Raw genomic sequence first — 20,132 nt, 5'->3', positions numbered from 1 at the left:
ATTTCTGTGGTATCAGTTGTAATGTCTCCTCTTTCATTTGTAATTTTATTTATTTGAGTCCTCTCTTTTTTTCTGAGTTACTCTAGCTAAAGTTTTGTCAATTTTGTTTATCTTTTCAAAAAACCATCTCTTAGTTTCGTTGATCTTTCTTATGTTATTTTCTGGTCTCTATTTCATTTATTTCTGCTCTGATCTTTATTATTTCCTTCCTTCCGCTAACTTTGGACTTTGTTCTTATTTTTATAGTTCCTTGAGGTGTGAAGTTAGGTTGTTTGAGATCTCTCCTGTTTCTTAATCTAGGCATTTATTGCTATAAATTTCCCTCTTAGAACTGCTCTTGTAGTTTTGATATATTGTGCTTCCATTTTAATTTGTTTCGAGATATTTCTTGATTTCCTCTTTGTGCCTTTGGTTGTTCAGGAGCGTGTTGTTTAATCTCCACATATCTGTGAATTTTCCAGCTTTCCTCCTGTTAGTGATTTCTAATTTCATACCACTGTGGTCAGAAAAGATACTTGGTATGATTTCAGTCTTTTTAAATTTGCTAAGATTTGTTTTGTGACCTATCATTTGATCTATTGTGGAGAATGTTCCATGTGCACTTGAGTAGAATGTATATTCTGCTGTGGTTGTATGGAATGTTCTGTATATGTCTCTTAGTTCCATTTGGTCTAAAGTATGGTTCAAGGCCAATGTTTCCGTATTGATTTTCTGTCTGGATTATCTATCCATTGCTGAAAGTGGGGTATTGAAGTCCCCTACTAATATTTTATTGTTGTCTGTTTCTCTCTTTAGATCAGTTAGTACTTGCTTAACATATTTAGGTGCTCCAAAGTTGGATGCATATATATATTTATGATTGTTATATCTTACTGGTGATTTGACCACTTTCTCATTTCATAATGACCATCTTTGTTTCTTACACCATTTGTGGCTAGAAGTCTATTTTGTCTGATATAAGTATAGCTACCTCTGCTCTCTTTCGGTTTCATCTTGCATGGAGTATCATTTTCCATCCCTTCACATTGAATCTATGTATGTCCTTAAAGCTGAAGCGAGTCTCTTGTAGGCAGCATATGGTTGGGTCTTGTTTTTTTATCTGTCCAGCCACTCTATGCCTTTTGATTGGAGAAGTCAGTTCATTAACATTAAGAGTAATTATTGATAGGTAAGGATTACTAATGCCATCTTATTGATTGTTTTCTAGTTGTTTTGTAGTTCCATTTTTCTTTTCTTCTTTTCTTGCTGACTTCCTTCGTAAACTGATGACTTTATGTAGTGGTATGCTTTAATTCCCTTGTCTTTCTTTGTGTATCTATTGTAGATTTTTGCTTTGTGGTTCCCATGAGGCTTACATAAAACATCATATATATATATATGTTACTTACATATGTTATGTATTATATGTTATATACATGTTATATATGTGTGTGTATATATTTATATAGCAGTCTATTTTATGCTGATAGCAGTTTAACTCTGTTGGATACAAAAATTTTGTCCTTTTACTCCCCCCTTTTATGTTTTTGATGTCACACATTTTACATCTTTTTATATTGTGTGCCCATTAACAAATTGTTGAAGCTAAAGCTATTTTAAATGTTTGTCCTTTAACCTTTATTCTAGAGTTAAGTAGTTAACACATCACCATATTAAAGTATTCTGAATCTGACTACATGTTTACCTTTATCCATGTGTTGTATATTTTCACGTTACTAATTAGCATCCTTTTGTTTCAGCTTGAAGAACTTTTGGCATTTCTTGTAAGGCTGGTTTAGTGGTGATGAATTCCCTCAGCTTTTGTTTATTAGGAAAAGTCTTTTTTTCACCTTCATTTCTGAAGGTCAGCTTTGCCGAGTACAGTATTTCTGGTTGGCAGTTTCTTTCCTTTAGCACTTCGGATATATCATTCCATTCTGTCATGGCCTCCAAGGTCTCTGCTGAGAAATCCACTATTAGCCTTGTGGAGTTTCCTTTGTATGAGAGAATCTTTTTTTCTGTTGTTGCTTTTAAAATTGTCTCTTCGTCTTTGGTTTTAGACAGTTTTATTATTATGTGTTTGGAAAAGAACATTTTGGATTAAAATTTTGAAGCAGTCTATTAGCTTCATGAACTTGGATGTCCAAATCTCTCCCTAGGTTTGGCAAGTTCTCAGCCATTATTTCTTTAAATAAGCTTTCCAACCCTTTCTCCCTCTCTTCTCCTTCTGGGACTCCAATGGTGTGTACATTATTTCCTTTGATAGTGCCCTGTAATTCCCTTGTGCTTTCTTCATTTCTTTCATTTTTTTTTTCTTTTTGCTTCTCTGACTGGATAATTTCAATTAATCTGTCATCTTGGTCACTGATTCTCTCTCCTGCTTGTTAAGTCTGCTGTTGAAGCTCTTTATTGAATTCTTCCATTTAGTCATTGTATTCTTTAGCTCCAAAATTTCTATTTAGTTCTTTTTTGTTTTCTAGCTCTTTGTTAAACTTCTCACTTTGTTTTTGTATTGTTTTCCTGATATCATTGAATTGTTTATGTGTTCTCTTATAGCTCCCTGGGCATCTGTAGAACAATTACTTTGAATTCTTTTTTGGGCATTTCCTGGATTTCCATTTCTTTGGGGCCAGCTACTGGATGTTTACGGTATTCGTTTGGTGGAGACATGTTTCCCTGATTCTTCATGATCCTGGTAGCCTTGCATAGGTTTTTTTGAAGAAGTCTCTCCCAGATTATATGGACTGACTTTGGTAAGGGAAGCCTTTAACCTGCAGATGGGGCCATGCTCGATTGTGCTGTGGCCCTGGGTCAAGTGTGGGGGTGCACGGCAGCACTGGCTTTGTGGGTGTGTGATATCTCTTCAGCTCATGTCACTGGGGTCCACAGCATCAATAACTGTGTGGTACTTGGCAAGCACTGTGGGGGGTCTGCACTGGCTACAAGGGCTGTTGGGGTCGTTAAGTGGTACCTGGTACCTTCAGGTCTGGTAGCTAGGGACCAGAGCAGACAGCAGTCGTGGCCAGAGCCAGTGGTGTGCAGACACTCAGCTGCAGGGTTACCTGCAGATACCTATGTAGTGGCAGAGGCCAGTTGCAGACATATGCAGAGTGATGGGGGCCAGGGCAGGTAGCAAGAGTTGGGAACAACTGGCAGCTGCAGAGTTCCTAGCTATCAGCATGCTCTCCTATGGCTGCATACTGTACCCCTGGAGGTGCACACTGCTGTGGAAGCTGGCGACAGGGGTCAGGCTAGAGGGCATGCAGGCACACTGCTGAAGGGACTAGCTACAGGTGGGCTCCATGGTACTGGCTAGTGACAGAAGGCAGGGCCTGATCTGAGTCAACAAGCAGCTGCAGGGAGCTTTGGCTGTCCATGCCTTCATCCTTGGCTGCACACTCTCTCCCCCTTGCGTGGGTGCTGCAGTGGAGGCTAATGATGGGAGTTAGGCTGGTATCATTTAGGTGCACAGCTGGAGGGGCTAGCCCTGAGTGTGAGCATGAATATGGGGGTCAGCCAGAGGGGTCTCAGCTGGTGTCTTGCGCTCTTGCAACTGTAGAAGCCGAACTGGCTGCCAGCGTGGCTTCCGGGCTCTGCTAGGAGTCAGGAAGGATTCACATGGCTGGTATCTTACACTTGCTCAGCCACAGAGAGACCTTGGATGGCTACTGGTGTGGGAAGGGGCTCCAGCAGGGCAGGAAGTGGGGGGCAAGCAGGAAGGACTGAGGTGGCTGGCATTAGCGAACGCAAATACCTGTGGCAAGATCTGCAGGGGTCTGAGGGGGCCCTCTTGGCTGTTATATTCGTCAGTGGTGAAAGCTGCTGTGTTTTCTGCAGAGCAGGTCTCTGAACCCACAATCGCTCCTACTGCCTGTCTGCAAATAATAGCCCCTGTTTTTCTTCCTTGTTCCTAGCCCGCTCAATAAGTTTCACTTATTTCACTTTATCCCACTCTGGGTGGGGTGAAACTGAGGCAGTACCTTCACACAGCGCCCTGCAAAGCTGGAGAAGCTCTTCGCTCACGCTGCTCTTCCTTTTCTGCCAAGAGGAACGTTTCTAGCTGAGAAGTTCCTTTCTGGTGCTGAACAATGGCAGCTTGGGGGATGGAATGATGCAGGCAAAAGGAAATTGTCTTCCTTTTCTACTTGTGTGATTATTCTCAGATTTTTGTTCCACAGTGTTGCTAAAACTTCCTAAGTGGAGTCTAAGAGGTCTCTGGAGCTGTTTTCGTTAGTGGATAGCTATTGAGTTGTTAATCTTTGTTGGGGGACAGGTTCTTCCGTGTTGCCATTTTTTCTGCCACTCTGCCTTCATTCTTGAACAAAATTTTCACTGTATATAGAGTTCTTGGTTAATAGTTCTTTTTTTCCTCCTCAGCACTTTAAAGATATTATCCCATTTATTTCTGGGCTCCATAGAAATTTGGTCATTCACATTCTTGTTCTACTGAAAGTATTGTCATTTTTCTTTGATTTTTTTCAGAATTTGCCCTTTATCTTTGTTGTTCAGTACTTAGATTATAATATTCTTAGAGGTGGTCTTTTTATATTTATCCTGCATGGGAATTGCTGAGGTTGTTTTTTAATTTATGAATTTGTTTTTCATCAAGTTCAAGAAATTTTCACACATTACTTTTTGAAATATATTTACTGTTCCATTTTACCTCTCCTTTTTTTTTTTTTTTTAAGAAGCTCAGTTACATGCGTATTAGGTTTTTTATATTATCCGCCGGGTCCCCAAGGCCCTATTTATTTTTTAATCTTTTTTTCTTTTTATTCTTTGATTGATTAATTCTACTGACTTGTTTTCAAGGTCATTGTATCTCTCCTTTGTCATCTCCATTCTTCTAAGACCATGCGGTGAAATTTTTTAATTTCACATACTGTTTTATTTTTTACTTCTGGAATTTCCACTTTTTTCTCATCTATATCCTATATTTTTATGTATTACAAACATTTATTTCATCATTGAGGATAGTTATAGCTGTTTTAAAATCCTAGTGTGCTAACTCCAACATCTGGATAATCTTGGGGTTGGTTTCTGTTGATTGTCTTTTCTTTTGGCAGTAGTTCGTTTTCCCCTGGATCTTTGCATTTTGAGTAAATGTGGCCTATAGACTGGGCATTATAAATGATAATTTGTGGCTACTCTGGAGTATCTTATATTTCTCTGTTTTAGCAAGCAATCAAGTTTGTTCCACTCAAAAGGCAAATTGTGTGTGTGAGGGGCGGTGCTAGTCTTAGTTCAGAACATTTTTTCCTTAGCTCATCTGCTATGAGCCTTTTTCATACAGGCACGTTTCAGTGGCAGCCAAAGATTTGGGCAGACTTTAGGGTGCCTCTTTCTGAGTTTTTGCGTTGTAGGATTCTGGCCCCTTCCTCCAGCGGCCACAGATGCCTCAAAATTTTTCTCTGATTCCCAGTCCAAAAAGACCACGTTTTTCACAGGCGCGTGAGCCAACCCCACATGTATGCTGACTAAGCCCTGCCCCAGGATAAAAGCAGCAAAATGCGAATTTTATCCCGTGTTCCTTCCTTTCAGCATCAACTATTTTCTCACATCTGCATGTGCTCTGCAGTGCTATCAGGTAATTGGTTTTGTATTTTGACCAGAGCTTATAGCTGTAATCTGCAGATGGGTCAGTCTGATAGAATCTTACTCGACCCCTTGTTCGACTAGGTTAGAGAATATGCACTGAACGTTTTCAACAAGTATTAAATTGCATTTATTGTAACTATTGGTATGTTTGAGTTTATGTCTACCATACTGCTGTTTTCTTTCTGCCCCACATGATATTTGTGCTTTACCCTCTTCCTTCTTATTCCATTTTTCTCTCTGTTTCCTTTTTGTTATTTCTCTTTTACTACTCTTTTAGTGCTTGCCCCGAGATTACAATATGCATCCTTTTGACTTACCTGAGTCTAATAGAAACTAGTACTTTTATCATTTCCTAGACAAAGCAAATATCTTAGAGCACTTTAGTTCCATTTATCCCTCCAGCCTTTTGTGTTATTCTCATCATGTGTTTGAATTATGCATAAAATTTTAATTCCACAAGAAAATCCTTATTGTTGTTCTGTATAGTCAATATTCATTTAGGTATATCCACACATTCACATTTGTGGTAGCCCCTTATTTCTTACTGCATTTTCAAGCTCCTGTCTGATATCATTCTCCTCTTATCTGAAGAGCTACCATTAGTATTTCTTTTAGTCTAAGACTTCTGGCAATAAAGACTCTCTCAGTTTTTGGTGTTTCTATACATATATTTTTCTAAAGTATATTTTTAGCTAGGATAGCATTCTAGGTTTATAGTTATTTTCTTTCAGCACTTTAAAGATGTCATTTAATGTTCTTCTGTCTTCTGTAATTTCTTTTAAGAAGGCAGCTGTCGTACTTATTGTTGCTTCTTTCAAATAAAAGTGTCCTTTTTTTGTATTTGTATTTGGTTTCCGTGAGGTTTGTTATGATATACCTGGGCGTGATTTTCTTTCTATGTATCCTGCTTGAGGTGTGTGGTGTTTCTCAGTCTGGGCTTTACATTTCTTATCTCTTTAGGGAATTTATCAGACCTTATATCCTCATGTTTTGCTTCTCCCCAATTCTTTCTTTCCTCTCTTTCTAGGATTCCAGTAACAGATATTTAGGCTTTTTATACTATTTCCCAAATATCTCTTATATTGTTTACTGTGTTTTGTATCTCTTTTTCTCTTTGCTTCAGTCTAGACATTATCTACTGAGATAACTTCTAGTTCAGTCACTCCCCTCTAATTATGTGCAATCTTCTATTAAACCATCAATTGAGTTTTTAAACTCAGTTGAGTTTTTGTCATTTCTAGAACTTCCATTTGTTACTTTTTGTTGATTCAGGGTTTTTGGTGTATCTCTTTACCTTGATTTTTGCTAACATACTAATTATAGTTATTTTAATTCCTTGTGCCCAGATCACCTGTTGGTGTGTTTTTATTATTTATTTTTTCTCTTGATACCATTTACTAGTATGTCCAATAAGTTTTAGTGAATGCTGAACATTGTGTTAAAAAGACTATGAATGCTTTAGATAATATTATCCTCCTCCTGAAAGGGTTTATTTGTTTGATCAGCCACTTAGATTAGGGACCTGCTGCTTATGTTTCTACAACTGTATGCAGGAGAAAAGCAGTATAGAATGCTGGACTTGGTGCATGTTTCCTTTTTTCTCTCAGATCTTTATACTTTTGAAACATACTTGCCTTAGTAATCTTCTGATTCCTTCAAGCAGATTTATTTTGTGTTTCTTATTCAGCCTTTCTAGTTTTTCTTAACAGGGTTTGGTTTTCTGTAAGCTAATCTGTCAAAGTGAGAAGTGGAAGTCCTGAGACTGACAGTTTTGAGAGTGGAAAAATAATTTGAGGGAATTAATACCTGATGGCCTATATTTTCTTAGTGAAATTGAGCTAAAAGCTGTGACGTTTGTGGATTATTAATAGAATAAGGTTCTTGAGTTGAATGGCCAAGATGTATCAGAGTTGTGAGATGATGAAAATGGGAAAAAATGTCAGGCAAGTAAAGTCTCCCTCTCCAAAATACATAGTAAGTGATCTGTATTGCATGCTGAGTCTGTAACCAGTCTTGTTTTCTCGTTCCAGGTGACCTGCAGGACTACTTGGCAGAAAGCAAAGAATGCATTTACTCATGCATTATTGCACTTTCCGTTGAGGTCGTCGGAGACAAAAAGACAGTTACCTTTTGGTTTAACAATGAGGCATACCATTCACCGTCATTATCCCTGGCAGTGTTAGACAATATTATTTATAAGTCACTTTCTGGCCCTGATGCTTCCATTACAGTCTCCAACAAACCCCAGCCTCGAAAGATTAGTACTGGTAAATCTGATCAAAGGTACGGATGCTTTTCTATTGGAATTGAACTTTGTGCTTTAAATGCATTTCTTCTTCCTCGTCTGACCATATTCTTAATAAAAAGTTAATTTTAGAAGTTAATAATAATAAAATAATAATACTAATACATATAATTTATAATAAATAAATAATAATTAAAAGTTACTGTTAGAAATTGGTATTTGCCACTTTGTTGTTTTACTAATGTGTCTTCTTTATTCATTCTTTTGTAGAAGAATGTTGGGAATCCATGTAGCCTTGAATTTGTTTTTCGGTATGAGTATTTTGGTCAGTGGCTTTTGTCTCCTGACGGTGACCGAGAGAATCACTAAAGCAAAGCACATCCAGTTTGTGAGTGGGGTCTATGCCCTTAATTTCTGGCTCTCTGCTCTGTTGTGGGACTTCATCGTCTTCTTCATTTCCTGCTGCTCACTACTGGTGAGTGTTAGACAAAGTCTTTTGAGGGCTCATTCTCTGGTACACCCCTGAAAATTTCTACTTGGCTGATATTAACCTAAATCTCTCTCTCAAGAAAGATGAAAATACTTTGCCTCATTATGTCAGAGAATACATTGTGGAGTATGCCTCATAAGGGAAATTTTCTCTGTTACATTCTTTTTTAAAAATAAAATGTTCTTGTCTGCTGAAAGAGAAATGTGTCTCTTGAGCTGGCTTCTGACATGCTTGCTCTCCAACGTGCACTGGCCCCAAAGCTTCTACAAATATGGAAGGCTGCAACCTGTCATACTAGAAGACCATTCTAACACTAAACATAGGCAGATATTTTACAAATATTTTTCTCCTGCTCCTAGTTTTTCCCCATCTTGTCATCTGTTGTGATTCCTTGTTATACAAGAGATAGCCATGCTCAGCTTTTCCAGTTTCCCTCAAGAGATTTTAAAATGTTGTTCCATGGACCATTCCAATTTTGTGTGTGTGTGTGAGTTTTTCAACATTTGAATATTGAATAGATAATGAAGAATTATAGAAGCACTTTTTTTTTAAATTTTTTGTTTATTGCAGTAACATTGGTTTATAACATTGTATAAATTTCAGGTGTACATCATTATACTTCTATTTCTGCATAGATTACATCATGTTCACCACCCAAATACTAATTACAGCCCATCACCACACACATGTGCCGAATTATCCCTTTCGCCCTCCTCCCTCCCCCTTTTCCGTCTGGTAACCACTAATCCAATCTCTGTCTCTATGTGTTTGTTTATTGTTGTTATTATCTACTACGAAACTCTTATTATTGAAAGCAAAGTCAGGAGAATTTTTTTTTTTTGGTCTGTTTATGCCTGTTACTTTCCTCTCCTTTTCTACATGTTTTCTTCTCCACAGCCACACTTCTATCCTATGGGAAAGGCTAATGAGACACTGCTGTAAAAGTAAAGCAAACTCGTTTATTTCTTTTAAATGAGATGTAGGACTTGGAGGCCAGTTTAATTGGCTTCCATGGCTATTAGAAGACTTACGATCATTGTCCATGGGGCTTTAGGGTTGGAAGATTGTACCTTTTTTTGGTTCTGAGAAAGAGCTAGGATCCTACATAAGTTAGAGCAGATAAAAGGAGTTAGAGGCTGGAAGTGGTGGGGAGAGCAACGCATGTATATAGAGAGCTCCAAGGTAGAGAGGGCGGCATGATATTCTTTCTTTGTTGCCACATGCAGTACTGTAGACAAGAAGCTCAATGCTATTCTCTTCTCACAGCTTACCAGACAGCCACTTAGCAGAGTAAGGGCAAACCGCTAACTGTGTGAGGATCATTAATCATTTCTGTCATCACAGGAACTAACTGGGGGAGCTAATGCAGGCATTGCCTCTGGCTCCGTGATCTCCCTCCTCCATTCTCTACCAACACTTCCTCCCCACCCCATGCATACCTTGTGCAGCATTGGAATCAATTGATTAAAAAATCCAAGCAAACAAACAAAAAACCCTAAAACTTCTAATTATCTAATTGCTTTAGCTGCATCCCACAAGTTTAGTACATCGCTTATTCATTATCACTAATTTCCAAATATTTCCTAATTTCTAAAATATCTTTGAACCTTGAGGTTTTCTAGAAATGTATTATTTGACTTCTAAGAAGTTTGAAAACATATTCATAGCTTAATACCACTTCATTCAAAGATCACACTGTGAGTCATTCTACTCGTTTGAAATATGTTGTCATATTTTATGATCCAGCACGTGGTCAATTTTGGTAAACATTTTATGTGTACTTCATAAGAATGTGTCTCCTTTTGTTATTGGTGGCGTTATTCTACATGTCATTAAGTGAGTTTTGTTCATTGAGCTGCTCATCTCTCTGTTATTACTGATATTTTGCCCACTTTTTTTCCTGTAAAATTTTGATATAGTTTGAAATTTTATCTCACATAGTTTGCTTTATACAGTTTATATATCCATGAGTGCATACATATTTGGAATTGCATTTTCCTGAGGGATTGACCCCTTTATCAACTATGTCATTTCCCCCTTTTATCTCTACTAATGCTTCTAGCCTTAAAATGTACTTTTTCTGGTAATAGTACAGCTACTTATTAATTATTGTTTTCCTGGCAAGTGTTTTTCCATCTTTTTACATTCAGGTTTTTCTGAGTATTCATATTTAAAGTGTTTCCTGTAAATAGTATATAGTTTCTATTAGTTTTTTCCAGGCTGACAATCTAGCCTTATAATTGGAGTATTCAAAGAAGTACTGATATATTTGGGTTTGTAGCATCATCTTTTTCTATTTGAATAATCTCTTTTAGTTCCCCTTTCTTCCTTTTCTATTCTCTATTAAGTTGAGTGTTCTTTTAGTAACTATCCTAAAAATTAACACACATATTTGATTAATTACTGTCAGTGCAAGTTATTGCTTTTACCACTTTCCTGATAGTGCTAAGACCCTAGAGCCTTATCATTCCAATGACTCCCTCTGACATGTTGTGTTTTCATGATAAGGCATTTTAATTTTACATATTTGTTATTCAAAAGCTACTATTATTGCTGTTTTTTACAGTAAAGATTCACTTATATTTATTCACATATAGTTTTTTCCATTGCTTTTCATTCTTTTCTGTAATTTTATCTGGGATCATTTTTCTCTTCCTATAGAAATTCCCTTGTTATTTCTTTTAGGGAAGGTTTGATGGCAAAAAAATTTTGTAGATTTTGTTTGTGTGAATTATTTCATTTTCTTTTCCCTTTGGAGAATATTTTGCAGGTTTTTTTCCCCCTGCACTTTAGTGATGTCATTCCATTGTCTTACGGCTTGCTTCCATCATTTTTTAACAAGAAGTCAGTTGTCTTTTTACTGCTCCTTGGAAAGGAATATGTCTTTTTTTCCCACTGTTTTCTTTTAATTTTCTCCCTTTGACTTAGGTTTTCAGCATTCTTACTATCTCATGCCTAGGTTTCTTTGCATTTTCCCTGCTTGGTGTATTCAGAGCTTCCTGAATCTGAAGGTTGGTGTCTGTTACCAGTTTTGTAAATTTCTTGGCTATTCTCTCTTAAATTTCATCTGCCACATCTTCCTTCTCTTCTTGTTCTCTGACTCTGTTTACATGTATATTGTTTCTTTTCATTGTCTCACACGTCTTGAACACTATTTTCTTTATTTTCCTTTTATTTGCTCTGCATTTCTTTGTATATTTTCTATTGATCTCTTTTCCAATTTACCAATCCTGTCTTCTGCTGTGTCTACTCTACTGTTAAAACCATCTAGTGCATTCTTAATTTCAGATTTGTGTTCCTCAGATGTAAAATTTCTAGTTAATTATTTTCCAAAATTTAAATTATCTTATGAAATCCTTCATCTGTAAAGGTGTACTCTCCACCTTTCTATTTTCTTAAACATATTCAACATAGTTATTTTAATGTTCTTGTGAGTAACTTCATATTTGGATCATATTCTATATGTACTTCTCTATCAGTAAGAATAAGACAGATTGGGCCGGCCCTGTGGCTTAGCAGTTAAGTGTGCGCGCTCCACCGCTGGCGGCCTGGGTTCGGATCCCGGGCGCTCACCGACGCACCGCTTCTCGGGCGATGCTGAGGCCGTGTCCCACATATAGCAACTGGAAGGATGTGCAGCTATGACATACAACTATCTACTGGGGCTTTGGGGGGAAAATAAATAAATAAATAAAATTATATATTAGTAAAAAAGAATAAGACAGATAAAGAAATAGAAAAAAAGGAAAGAGGTTACAACTGGCATATCATAAAAGAAGATATCCAAATGGCCTATAAACATATGAAAAAAGAATTCAATTGCATTAATTATCAGGAAAATACAGATTAAAAACATAATGATAAGTGATGTCAGAAAAAAGCAGAAACTGGTTGAAATAACCTTATAGGACCTCTGGAAAACAGTTATAGGTATACAGAAACCAAGAGACTGCCCAATCAAGAAAAAGTCACATTCAAAATGGTAGGAAATTTCATGACATTTTTACTGGCCCTTGACCCAGCCCCTTCCTGGTGCAGCATAGTCTTGGTCTGGAGGAGATGGCAGTCCAGTTGCCAGTTTCTTCCCTTTAAGTGGATGGAGTAGAGAAGACCTTATTTGCAACATTCTGACCTGTTTGGAGGCTGCAAGAAGGACTGGTCTCTATCTTGCCTAACTTGGATCTCAGGTGGGAAAAAGCAGTGTAACCACTGGTTGTGAAACCTGCCAGGGTACCATAGACCTGCAGATTCCCAGAGGAGGAAATCATGAGTTGAAACATAAAAACATAGACCATCTAAGGCCCCAAGAAGAAGCTAGTGTAAGACCTTGGGAAATTAAGACATTCAAAAGAAGCTTTATATGTAGAGGTATTGAGAAAGCAACATGCAGACCAAGGCAATGCACATGCTCATAAAGACATGAGAAGACTTTAATCTTAGTAGGATAAGGATAATCCCTAGTCTCACAGCAAACCCAGCTAATTAGTGACAAACTGCCCTGACACAGCCAGTCTGCAAAGATAGGGAGAGGTGGCTGATTTATTAAATATCCAATTTGCAACAATAACAACAAAGTCACAAGTGATACAAATAAACAGGAAAACAGTCTATTCAAAGGGAGAAAATAAAATGGCAGCAACCATCCCTGAGGAAGCACAGACATTGGAGCTACTAAACAAAGACTTTAAAACACCATCTTAAATATGCTCAAAGTGCTAAAGGAAAGCAGAGACAAAGAACTGAAAGAAATTAGGAAAATGATATATGAACAAAATGAGAACATCAACAAAGAGATAGAAATTACAAAAATAAACCAAACAAAAGTTCTAGAGCTAAAAAATACAATAACTGATTGACAAACTCCTTAGAAGAGTTTAACAGGAGATTGAGCAGGCATAAAAAAAAATCAGCATGCTTGATGATAGGACAATTGAAATTATCAAGTCTGAGGAGCAGAAGAAAACAAGAATGAAGAAAAGTGAACAGGGCCTAAGAGAATTGTGGGGTACCATCAAGTGGATCAGTTATGCATTATGAGAGTCCCAGAGAGAAAAAAGAGAAAGAAAGGAGAAGAGAGATTATTTGAAGGATTAATGGCTGAAAACTGACCAAATTTGATGAAGTACATGAATCTACAAATCCAAGAATCTCAACAAACTCCATATAAGAAATTACCAGAGACCCATACCAAGAAATATGACAAGGAGAGAATCTTTCAAGCAGCAAGACAGAAGTAACTCCTTGTGTACAAGGGATCTTCAATAATATTAATAGTCAATTTCTCAGTAGGAACCTTGAAGGACAGAAAGCAGTGGGATGATATATTTAAAATGCTGAAAGATGAAAAATGTTACTGGAGAATTCTATATCCAGAAAAACTGTCCTTTGAAAATGAGAGTGAAATTAAGATATTCCCAGATAAACAAAAGCTGAGGGAGTTAATTACCACTAAACTTACCCTACAAGATATGTTCATGGAATTCCTTCATGTTGAAATGAAAGGATGCTGGACAGTAACTCAAAGCCAGATGATGATGTAAAGATCTCCAGTAGAGGTAAATACATAAGAAAATATAAAAGCCAACTGTCTTAGTTGACTAAGGCTGCTATAACAAAGTACTATAGATTTGGTGGGCTTAAACAACAGAAATTTATTTTCTCACAGTTCTGAAGGCTGGGAAGTCCAAGATTGAGGTGCTGGTTGATTTGGTTTCCTGGTGAGGGTTCTCTTCATGGTTTGCAGATGGCCACCTTCTCACTGTGTCCACACATGGCAGAGAGAGAGAGAGAGCTCATCTTTCTTCTTTTTATAAGGACCTATCCCGTCATAGGATCCCCACTCTCGTGACCTCATCCAAACCTAATTATGTCCCAAAGGCCACATCTCTAAATACCATCACATTGGGAGTTAGGGCTTCAAGATCTGAATTTGAGGGGATGCAAACATTCAGTTCTTAACACCAGTATTACTGAAATCTTTGTTTGTAACTCCACTTATCTTTTCTATAGGTTTTAAAAGACAAATGTATAAAACTGATTATAAATATATGTTAGTGGGTACACAATGTGTACATAAATAACATAAAGAGGGGGAAGTAGCTGAATAGGAGTAGAGTTTTTCTGTGTGATTGAAGTTAAGTTGGTATCAATTCAAATTAGATTATTGTAACTTTAGGATGTTATATGTAACCCATGATACCACAAAGAAAAAATATATTGAATATACACTAAAGGAAAAGACAAGGGATTCAGAAGATGTCACTACAAAAAAATCTAAAAACAAAAGAAGGCAGTAATAGAGGAAATAATGGACAAAAAGGCAGTAGGAATTACAGAAAAAAAATAGCAAAATGGCAAAAGTCCTTTCTTATCAGTAATTACTTCAAATGTAAATGGATTAAACTGCCCAATCAAGAGGCATAGATTGAAAAAAATGGATCTAAAAATGATCAAATTATATGCTGTCTACAGGAGACTCACTTTAGATCTAAAGACATGAATAGGTTGAAGTGAAAGGGTGGAAAAAAGACATTCCATGCAAATAGTAACCGAAAGGGAGCTGAGGTGGCTATACTAATATCCGACAAAATAGACCTGAAGTCTGAAATTGTTACAGGAGACAAAGAAGGATAATATCTGGTGATAAATGGGGCAAATCTCTGCAAATAGCCAAAACAATCTTGAAAAAGAAGAACAAAGCTGGAAGACTCACACTTCCTGACTTCAAAACTTACTACAGAGTTACAGTAGTCAAAAGAATGTGGTATTGGCATATAGACCAATAGAATAGAGTAGAGACCCCAGAAATAAACTCTCACATAAATGGTCAAATGATTTTTGACAAGGGTACCAAGACTATTCAATGGGTATAGGAGAGTCTTTTAACAAATGGTGGTAGGAAAACTGGATATCCACATGTAAAAGAATGAAGTTGGACATTTATCTTAAACCATATAAAAAAATTAAGTCAAAATGGATCTAAGTCCTAAATGTAAGAGCTGATACTGTAAGAGTCTTACAAGAAAACAAAAGGGAAAAGCTTCTTGACATTGAATTTGGCAATGGTTTCTTAGATGTGACAGCAAAGCACAAGCAAAAGAAAGAAAAAAGATAGATATTGGACTTCATGAAAATTAAGAAAACATATAAATTAAAGGGCACTATCAACAGAGTGAAAAGGCAACCCACAGAATGGGGGAAAATATTTGCAAATTATACATCTGATAAGGAATTAATATCCAGAATATATAAGGAACTCCTAAAACTTAACAAAAACAAACAACCCAATTCAAAAATGGGCCAAGAGCTCAAATAGACATTTCTCCAGAGAAGGTATACAGATGGCCAATAAGAACATGAAAATGATGTTTCTAATCATTGGGGAAATGCAAATCAAAATCACAATGAGATACCACTTCACACCCATTAAGATGGCTATTATCAAGAATAGAGAAAATAACAAGTGTTGGGAAGGATGTGGAGAAATTGGTCCTCAAAAAATTAAACACAGAATTACTATATGATCCAGCATATAGTGGAATTCCAAAAGAATTGAAAGCAGAGATTTGAACAAATATTTGTACATCAGTGTTCATAGCAACATTATTCACAATTGCCAAAAGGTGGAAGTAACCCAAATGTTCATTGATGGATAAATGAATAAATAAATGTTGTATATACATAAAATGGAGTGTTATTCAATCTTAAAAAGTAACAAAATACATGCTACAACATGGATAAACCTTCAAAAAATTATGCTAAGTGAAGTAAGCCAGACGTAAAAGGACAAATACTGTATGATTTCACTTATATGGAGCACTTAGAGTAGTCAATTTCACAGAGACAGAAAGTAGAATAGTAGAATAAGGTAGAATAGCAGGAGCTTGGGACAGGGAGCATGCGGAGTTACTGTTTAATGGATACGGAGTTGTTTGTCATGATAAAAAAGTTCTGGGGATGGATAGTGGTGTTGGTTGCACAACAATGGGAATGTGCTTAATGCCACTGAATTGTACACTTAAAAATAGTTAAAATGGTACAATTTTTTGTTATGTATTTTTACCACCATAAAAAATATCAGAATAATATACTCTGGTAAGAAACATAATGGACCTCCAAAGATGTCTAAGTCGTAATCTTCAGAACTTGTGAATGTGTGGCAAAAGGGATTTAGCAGATGGAATTAAGTATCTTGAGATGCAGAGATTATCCTGAAATATCCAGTGGATCCAATTTAATCACAAGTGTCCTTATGCAAATAAAAGAGGGAAGCAGGAATGTCAGAGTTAGATAGAGATTTGAAAGTGCTAAGATTCTGGCTCTGAAGATAAAGGAAGTGGCCATGAGCCAACTAATGCAGATAGCCTCTAGAAGCTTGAAAAGGCAAGAAAATGGATTCCGCCTAGAGCCTCCAGAAGGAATGAAGTCCAGGTGCCTCCTTGATTTTAGCATAGTTCCAAAACCATAAGATAAATTTGTGTTGATTTAGCCGCTAAGTTTGTGGTAATTTGTTAAGCAGCAATAGGAAAGTAATACATAGACTAATACATACCCACAAGAAAAGCTAAAATTAAAAAGACTAAAATACCAAATGTTGGTAAGAATGTAATGAATTGGGAGTTATGATTACTGTTGGTGGGAACTTAAATTGGTTCAATCACTTTGGTAAATAATTTGCCATTTTCTTCTAAAACTTTGAAGATTTGTGAATATATGTCTATCTCCAGTAGAAGTGCATACATATATGCAGCAAGAGACATGTACAAGAATATTCTTAAAAATGTTATTCCTAATAATAAACAATAAACACTGCAAACAACTCAAATGTTTATACTACTATAACAGATAAGTAAATGTGATATAATAATATACTGGAATACTAAACAGCAATGAAAATGAATTACCATACAAGGCAACCGTGGGGATGAGTTTCACAAATACAATGTTGGCGCAAGAAGCCAGGTATGAAGAAGTACATACTCTATAATTCCATTTATGTACAGTTGAAAATACAGGTAATATTTAGGGACGTTATGTTAAAACCATAAAGAAAAGAAGGAAAACGATTATTGTGGAAGTCAGGATAGTTACCTTCACAGAGGAGGAAGATGTTTGTGCCTTGAGTGGCATTGGAGTCTTTGTGTGGTAATTTCACAGCAGTGTTTGTTTTGTGATAATTCATGGATCTATATTTTGTGCATTTCTGAATGTTACATTTCAGAATAAAGTTTAAAATATTGATCTAAATATTGATATTTTTGTTTATAGACTAATTTGGGGAAAATCTGCTTTTTTACAATGTTATGTCTTCCTATCCAAAAATGTACATTTTATAATTAGTGAAATCCCTAAACGTTATAACTCTTTCAACAAAAAAAAAACCTAGATCATCCCAACTTCTATATAAGTAAGTGGTTGTATTCATTCCGTTTCTCTTTAGACTGAAAGTCTGCTGTGATAGAAGCAAAGTAACCAGGCCCATAATACTCAAATATTTTCACCTACATTATGTTCATTTGTTTGTTGCTTTTTCTACTACCATTGAGAATGTGCTGTCAGTCACATAGTAGCTATTCTCAGCTTAAACCTACTGTCCACTCCTCAAGGATCCTGCTACATAATTGTTTAATAGTTCAAAATAGGTAACTCTGGAATACTTGGAGAAACTACAGTTAACAACTTATAAGATATAGATTTCTGGAAATTTATTTCCCTTAACAGGTCTATAGGTTATCTCTGAGATGAGGAGACAAGGGTTGGGAAACAGAGTAGAGCCAACAGGCAGAATCTAAAGATGGAGAGCCCTGAGAGGTAGGTCCCTTAGTATCACAGCTTACAGCTGCCAGAATGAAAATCTTAAAAAAAAAAAAAAAAAGGTTTCCCTGCTAGGTGATCTAATTTCTGGAAATACTGAGTGTGGGCTTATTTGGGGATGGGATAATGGGAAGAAAGAACACAATTTGATTTTATCTTGTTCAAGGAGAACAAAATGAAACTGTTCCAAGTAGATAAAAAACAAGTAGAAAGGTAGGCAGAAGGGTTCTGCTCAGTGATGAGTAAAAAGTGGAAGTACCTCACAGACAAAATTATTTGATTAATAAATACTTCTGTGTTCTAATAAAGGAAGATTTTTCCTTCTCTAAGTTTTTAGACTTGAGTTCTTAGGCATTGCATAGTTTTCTTCACTTTGACGTTACTTCTGTACTCTTTGTGTCTCAGGTGGTGTTCATGTCCTCTGGATTGGATGTATTGATCAAGGATTACCACTTTCTGGACACATTGTTCATCTTCATGCTGTTTGGCTGGTCTGTCATTCCCTTCTTGTACCTGATAAGTTTCCTGTTTTCTAGTCATACCAGTGCCTACATCAAGCTCGTCATGTTTAACTACTGCGCAGGGTTTTTCGGTATATTAGCGGATTTGATAGTGAGCACAGGAGTGGGTAAGGACTTCACATAATTTTCCTTTCCAGGGTAATAAAGAGGAATGGGCTTGAAGATAAGAACGTTACAAAGTTGTTTGGTTCTGGATTCAGGGCAAAACTTAGGCTGGTTGTAAATTAATAATCTTTTATTAAATGTCACTAATATTATAGGCGTTATGTTGGATACAATGCAAAACAAATTATGACTCTAATATCTTAACTAACCCAGTCCCCTTCCTTCAGGCCTTGTTTGCCCAGGATTTGTAGAATATTTATGTTTTCATTTTCCTCCTTTGATTTTGAGGTTAAAGAGAGAATGACGGGACTGGCAATGATCACAAACAGGAGTTTCTTGGAAGACAGACTGCTGCCACTCTTTTATTAAATCCCCCTATAAACTTTAATTTGATCTGTTTTAAGTAATTCAGCCATGCTTGGTCTTGCAGAGACTGAGAGGAATAGGCTTCCAACCCATTTACTGACCTTAGATCTTGCCTTCCTAAAAAGAATTCCCTGAGTTAGTCGAAGATCTATTTTAATACTCCTCTTCAGGAGGGAATGTTAAGCCATATGAGAAAGAATTGATCTCTGAATAGTAGACTAAGAAACATGTAGGTGGATTTATGCTTTGATGTTCATTCCTGAATTAATCACATTGCTGTTGATTCCTCTCTAATTGTATCTAAACTAATAGTATTAGTTTGCTGCTATAACAAATTACCACAAACTTAGTAAATTACACAAATCTGTAGCTCTGTAGGTCAGAAGTCTGACAGGGGTCTCATTGGGTTAAAATCAAGGTATCCACAAGGCTGCCTCCCTTTCTGGAGGTCTTAGGGGAGAATTTGTTTCTTTGCTTATTTGGGTTTCTGGCAGAAATTCAGTTCCTTGAAATTATAGGGCTGATATCAGAATTTTTTGTAAAATCGATATTTTTCCTGTCTTAAGTATTTGATAGAGCTCACCAGTGAAAACCTCAGGGCCTGGGGTTTTCTCTGTGGGAATTTTTGTTATTAATTGTAAATTTAATTTCTTCATGATATAGGGCTATTAAGATTTCTTATACCTTCTTATGAAACTTTTGATAAGTTGTATTTTTCAAAGAACTTTTACATTTCCTCTAAATTTCTAAAACTATTGGCATAAAGTTGTTCATAACATTCCCTTATGAAATCCTTTAAGATCTACAGATAAATATTGATATCTGCTCATTCATTCCTGGTATTGCTGTATTTGCTCATTCTCTCTCAACCTTTCCTTGTCGTTAATCTTCTTAGGATTTTTACATTTTAATTTAAATCTTTTCAAAGTGCTATCTTTTGGTTTTGTTAATATTGTCTATTTTTTGTATTCTGTTTTATGGATTTCTGTTCTTATCTTTCTTTTCCTTTCCTTCT

The 20,132-nt window shown here is 36.3% G+C and overlaps 1 protein-coding gene and 1 long non-coding RNA gene across 3 annotated transcripts in view; one reads left to right on the top strand and one right to left on the bottom strand.

Moving 5' to 3' along the window:
- Positions 1-20,132, top strand: part of LOC101399964 (phospholipid-transporting ATPase ABCA3-like) — a 208,924-nt gene that overhangs the window by 138,757 nt on the left and 50,035 nt on the right. The window contains exons 20-22 of the mRNA XM_087417086.1: positions 7,608-7,860; positions 8,093-8,297; positions 18,531-18,753. Of these exons, the coding sequence (XP_087273212.1) occupies positions 7,608-7,860; positions 8,093-8,297; positions 18,531-18,753 (681 nt within the window). The remainder of the gene's footprint in view (positions 1-7,607; positions 7,861-8,092; positions 8,298-18,530; positions 18,754-20,132) is intronic.
- Positions 1-20,132, bottom strand: part of LOC147913596 (uncharacterized) — an 83,683-nt gene that overhangs the window by 29,318 nt on the left and 34,233 nt on the right. The gene's annotated exons all lie outside the window — the stretch shown is intronic.

The sequence above is a fragment of the Ceratotherium simum genome, chromosome 26 (genome assembly GCF_057802395.1).
Source record: "Ceratotherium simum simum isolate JZ-2026a chromosome 26, ASM5780239v1, whole genome shotgun sequence".
In the NCBI taxonomy this organism is placed as follows: Eukaryota; Metazoa; Chordata; class Mammalia; order Perissodactyla; family Rhinocerotidae; genus Ceratotherium; species Ceratotherium simum.
This window is presented reverse-complemented; position numbering and strand designations above follow the sequence as displayed.